Genomic DNA, 6,092 nt, shown 5'->3' with positions numbered 1-6,092 from the left:
GCTGTCTCTTATCTCTGCGCCGCTTTCTGTCCATTCGTCCGTCCGTTTGCCTGTCGACTTTTGGTCTGTCTGTGCGTCGCTTTGTTCCTCCAGCTGTTGTGTTGGCCAGTTTGCAGCGTTTGATTGCTCTAGAGTCGCTGATTTGTTAGCAAGCAAGCACACTTACCGACAACCGATGTACTATATGTGCATAAACACATATACGTGCATATGTATGTGTGTGTGTAAATATGTACATGAATTTTGGTATACATGCATTTGGCTTATGGTAGATGATATCCGTTAGATACAAGACTGAAGCCAGTTTTCTATTTTTGTTCCACTTCTGTTCACTTCTAAGYCAAACACACACACACACTCACGCGCGCATATGCTCGATCGGGCAACCGCACACATACATCCATGTAAATGAGTGAGTTAAAAACTTATTTTATTTATGACTCTAAATGTATTGCCTTCGAAGCACCTCTCGTTCAGTTTGTTGTTGTTGCTGCCTAGGTTGTTGTTGTTATTTCGATAGTTGTTGGTTTTTATTAGCGTTTTGCGGTGCTTTGGTTGCTGGTATTATAAGTAATATTGTTGTTGTTGCTGGTATTATTGTTGTTGTTGCTGTTGGTTTTTTGTTATGACTAGTATTTACTGTTGTTGTTACTGCACTAATAATAATATTATTGCTGCTTATGTTTWATTACTTTTGTTGTTGTTACTTTTTGTTGTTGTTGCCTTGTTTTTATTGCTAGTATTATTGTTGTTCTTGTTATAATGATAATAATGTTATTATTGTTGGTATTAGTATTATCTTTGTTGTTGTTAATATTTTATTATTTTTGTTGTCGTTTTTGCTTTGTTGTTATTGCTAGTATTATTGTTGTTCTTGTTACAATAATATTATTTTGACCATTATTTTATATATTTCTTTTTGTTTTTTGGTGTTGTGGTTGTTGTTATAATTATATTTATTTCATTATTTTTTCGTCGTACTTATTGTTGTTGTTGTTATTAATGGTAGCATTATTATTGTTGTTATTATTACTTTTTTTCCTTCTTTGTTATTGTTATTGTTGTTATATTACATACATAGTCCAGCAGGACTTCTGCGCATGCGCCCGCTTCTTACCCTCCCCACAACMAACCATTTTAACTACGCATACCACTCTTGTATTGTTGTTGTGTTAAAGGCAGTACCATGTTTTTGTTGTTATTGTATTTGTATTAACATTAATTTATTATTATTACCAATTTGGTCTTGTTTAGCTGCTTTGCCATTGTTGCTGTGTGTACTTCTTTTACTTCGCCTTCTAGCCACGTCCTCTTCTGCCCCCTCTTCTTCTGCGCCTTTGTCTACTGTGCTGTTTTACGTCTTCTTTGCTTACCAGTCTAAAACACGGCTATAATATGGCGATTGAGCGTTTTATGGAATGAAATCGAAAGCAAGGTCTTTTTTGTTGGCACGCCATGTCGTTGTTGTTGTTCTTTTTTTCAATGTTTTGTTGCTGTAGTTGCTGATGATGTTTCGGTTTTGTAAATCTATTTTTGTCGTATTTTCAGCGATATAATGTTGTTCTTGTTGTTGTTGCTTTTTTATTGTTGGCTGAATACGTTTCGTGGCCATATACACACACACATGCACTTCCATTCATGCACATACATAGACAATGCTTTAGCAGCTTAGTGGAAAATGTTTGCATGTATTTGTTGCTTTTCGACTTAACTATGTTGTTGTTGTTGTTGTTGTTTTCAAGCTGTAAACACGCATTAAAGTCACGGTTTAATTGTTGGAATTTTTCGGTATTAAAATTTATCATGTATCGAAATCGAAAATATTCTGCCAACTTAATGAGATTTAAGATTGAAGGTATTGTGGTCTCGAGCTAGTCGGTGTTGTTGTTGTTATTGTGTAATTTATATTTTGGGTTTCTGGTCATTGCTGTACCTCGTCTTAATGATAAATTTCGTTTGCAATTAAGCCACAAAGCGCCGACATTCTCAGCGCTCGTAAATATTCTTTTCGTTGGGGTTTTCCTTAAGTTGTAGTTGTAGCGAATTTCCCGAAAATATTTATTTGCGCGAAACTTTTGACGCTTCTAGGAATTTTTAAGTGACTAATGAACAGTTTTGAGTTGGCTAAACAGATAATTATAAATAATAACAATAATTACTGCTAAGTCAAAATAATGTAAACAGACAATTTACCTACCGCTCTATGATATACCTGTATATTAACCGTTATATGTGTTATTAGTCAACTAATGCGGCTCATTGCGTAACTTGTCGAGTCATTTGTAAGTAAAAGCTTATTTAAAAAATTTCAACATTGTCGCTTTATATTCAAGCAAACCCAGTACTCAAAGAGGTAAGCCGTTAAATCGGAATTGGCGTTATTTTGCTTCGGTTGCCGATCATTTAAAAATTGCTCGAGCAATTCGCGAAAATAAGCAGATATACCGAATTTCAGAAATGTAGCTTAATTTTAAAACCTACTAATCACTTAATATAGTAAACCGCTATATGGTAGYTGTACTTAGTTTTTTTCCGACCATTGTTCAGACCGAAATTTGTCGAGACATTTATGCCAATAGGTCTATATACTAACTTTCAGCAAAGTAACTTAAGTTTAAAACCTAATAATCACTTAATATGGTAAACCGTTATATGACAGCTGGACTTTGTTCTTTTCCGATGTTGTTCAAATCGAAATTTGTCGAGACATTTATGCAAATAGGGCTATATACCGAGTTTAACAGATGTAACTTAAGTTTAAAACATCCTCTGTCAAAAAAAAAATGTTATATTGTATGGTGAAAGTTTTTACAGTATACTGTTTATTTGAAATTGGTCGAACCGTTGGTGAAAAGACGCAGATAAACCGAGTTGCATCGATGAAACTTAATTTTAAAGCAAACTAAGTCCAAAAGAACTGATATAAGGGAGGGGGRCCGCAGTTTTAAACCTCATTTTGGAATCTGTCGAGGCATTCTCGAAAAGAAGCAAGTATACCGAATTTCAGGGGCGTAACTTGGAAATAAATCAAGTCCATAAAAACTTGTACATGGTAGTTGCTTGTAGAATCCATGTCATTCAGTTTTCCTTAAAATGTATCGAGGCATTCTCGAAAAGAAGCAAGTATACCAAATTTCAGCAGTGTAACTCAATACTGARACATTCCAAGCCTCTAAAAACTGTTATATGGAATGTTGATATACTATTTACATACATGCACCCATACTTCTTATTTTGAAATTTGTCGAGGGATACGTTAAAAAACAAAAAAAAAAATAAATATACCGAATTTTAATGTTGTTACTAAACTTGGAAATAAACCAAGCCCACTAAAATATAAACTTGTACATTTAATAATTTTGAAATACGTCGAGCCAARTGAGAATAGAAATATATGTACATACTACATTGCAAATCCCTTGCTTCAAATTTACAGCTTCCAACATATAAAATTAGTAATCTGTTATACAGAAAATCGATCGAATATCCAACCCAAGTTACTCCTTTCAAAACTCTTTGAGCCATTTGTGAAAAGAAACACGTCTAACAAATTTCAGTGCCGTACTAATATTTTTAAACACAAGCCAGGTGGAAAAATCTGATGTTACTCTCTCCCCTGAGCATTAGGCATTTGTGTATTTTGAAACTCCTCGAGTAATTTTTGAAAAGAAACATGCTCACAAAATTTGAGTACTATAACCTAAAGTTAAAAAATATATACACATATGAAAATTGAACGTAGTATTGATACAAAAATGCTTAATTTAAAAATGGTCGAGGCATATCTTAATAGGAATATAATTCCAGATTTYCCGCTCTCTAGCTCAATATTTCAAGATTTTAGGGATTAAATTCTATATCGGTTTCTGGACAAAGCAAACAGAATCTAAAGAAGTAACTCACGAATTCTTTCAAGGAAACGACCAAGTTTTACTGATATTGGTGGAGGAAACGGAACTGAACTCTATTTAACGGACTCGCACATTTGACATGCACATTTTTAGAAAGGACTATAAAGTATTTTCATAGCGTAGTGAGTTCAGATTAGTTCATCCGCTAAAATGTTCGTCTTCTCGAGAATTTTCAGTGCTCTTTAAAGCAAAATGCTAAWAATTCACTAAGGAGGCAGCATTTAAAAACGAAACACAGTAACTCACGRTTATAAAATACCTTTACTGTCACAAACATAAGAAAATGCAATGACATATAATAAGAAAATACACGAAATAGCAACAAAATGATGTGTCACCAGAAAATTTTCAACAGCGATAAAAAGTGTAAGGCAACTCTTGCTKCAACCCCTTGTTTRGCGACAAATCACCACTTCACTTAATATAACTSGGACGACGTTTCTGCATAGTGACCTTTTTCTGTCGAGATCCGCGGCGCTGCACGCTCTTGCTCTCACTTCTGTTGCTATGCACTTCGCGCTGCCCYGTCTTTCCCGGTGACACGCGCAAACGCGGATCCAATTGTTGCTGATTCTTCCGCGCCCACACCACATAGTTGAGCTTYTCGTCGGCCGACATCTGACGCCAGCGCTCGCCGGCAGCACAGGCGATCTCCTTTGCTGTCATGTTCTTGTAGGCGCCGCGTTTCATTAGATTCTGGCGAAACTCGTGCAGAAARATGAAGAACGGATTGGTGGCCTTGGATTTTGGGTTCGCCGAACTGTCRGCAGCATGCGAGTTCGCCTCATCGCTCTTATTTCCAGTCATAGCGGATTTTTTAAATGAAACTTTTGGAATAAYAGAAAAATATGTATACAAAAAATTTGAAACTTTGCAACTAATTTTAGAAAAATTCATTTTTGTTAGCTGAAATTGAATTTTGAAAGTTCAGAACCAATTGAAAGGAAAAAACATTTGCAAAGTAATAATTTGTGAAGGGAGCCAAATATTCATTGTTTAGTTTTGGAAAAATTGTTCTGATATTTACCTGCTAACGTAGAGAATTCATAAAGCTTAATATATCCCTTAATATCTCTCCCAGGGATTGTGCGGTGGGTTTGGGACCCGTCACATAACAATGAAAACCAAACAACAGCCTCGGAAGAGGTCCCTTAATTGGGAAGGTGCCGCTGCTCAGTTGGTTGATGTCCTCGTAAAAATAAAAGCTGMCATCWCCGCCGTCCAAAAACTATGATTAAAGGAACAAGGACTGAGACTAGTAGGTCCTTGTAGCATTTACTAAAGTCGCCATATAAATGAGCGCAAATTCGYTGTGGGATTAGTACTAGAAGAGAGACTCCGTCGCCGATTCATGGCATTTACCCCGGTGGATGAACGTCTAGCCACGATTSRCATCAAAGCGWAATTCTACAAAATATCGTTGATTCGCGTTTGGAGCGCAACTATGAAAGCTGCCCCGCTACGATATCAAAATAGTGATTTTAAAGTCTAAAGCCAGGGTGGGCAAAGTAGRTATCTTTGATACAACGGTCGGTGAATTCAGTATCCTCCATGATGAAMMATCCTCAAWTGGGTTGTGGCTGATCGACTTCGCCGGGTAACGAAATATGGTTATCTSAAGTACTAGTTTYTAGTACAAAAAAATTYATCAAGCYACCTGGCTGTCTCCGGATTGAAAATTGATTATATTATCATGATCGATAGATGGCAGACACGTCTTAAGTCCGAGGTCCCCACATTGATTCGAACCACTATCTTGTTGCGGCAAAGATACACAAGTCAACAAATACAAAAAAGTTCGGAACAGCCAAAGGAACAGGTGGAATGATGAGGAGTGCCGTGTCGCAGTGCATAGAAAACAGACTGCGTTTACCTCGCAACGTTACAATCGACCACAACACGTGCGGGATGGGTTAGATACCGAGCACGGAAGAGGGAAGCGCGAGACGAAAAAAAAGAGAGAGGTCGAAATGTGAATACGAAGAACTAACAAGCTGCCAGACAGATGTAATGTCCGAAAATTCTGCGAAAACATGCGGCGACTAACAGGAGGTTTCAAGACCTGAGCATACACTTGTAGAACCCAAAGAGGTTGAGCTGTTCAAATAMGGCTGGCAAGGTCAGYTACTTTGCACGATATGAGTTGTCTGCTCAATATGCAAAAAGGCATCTTTGCAAGTT

The 6,092-nt window shown here is 36.7% G+C and overlaps 1 protein-coding gene across 1 annotated transcript; it reads right to left on the bottom strand.

Annotated features, from left to right (window-relative positions):
* Positions 1–4,153: 4,153 nt before the first annotated feature.
* LOC108968779 lies at positions 4,154–4,799 on the bottom strand. Its single transcript, XM_018933019.1, has one exon. The coding sequence runs from the start codon at positions 4,716–4,718 to the stop codon at positions 4,326–4,328; it is 393 nt and encodes a 130-aa protein (XP_018788564.1). The 5' UTR covers positions 4,719–4,799; the 3' UTR covers positions 4,154–4,325.
* Positions 4,800–6,092: the final 1,293 nt, after the last annotated feature.

The sequence above is a fragment of the Bactrocera latifrons genome, unplaced genomic scaffold (genome assembly GCF_001853355.1).
Source record: "Bactrocera latifrons isolate USDA-ARS-PBARC rearing strain unplaced genomic scaffold, ASM185335v1 scaffold_23, whole genome shotgun sequence".
Lineage (NCBI taxonomy): Eukaryota > Metazoa > Arthropoda > Insecta > Diptera > Tephritidae > Bactrocera > Bactrocera latifrons.
The sequence above is the reverse complement of the archived record's forward strand: the minus strand, read 5'-3'. Positions and strand labels throughout refer to the sequence as shown.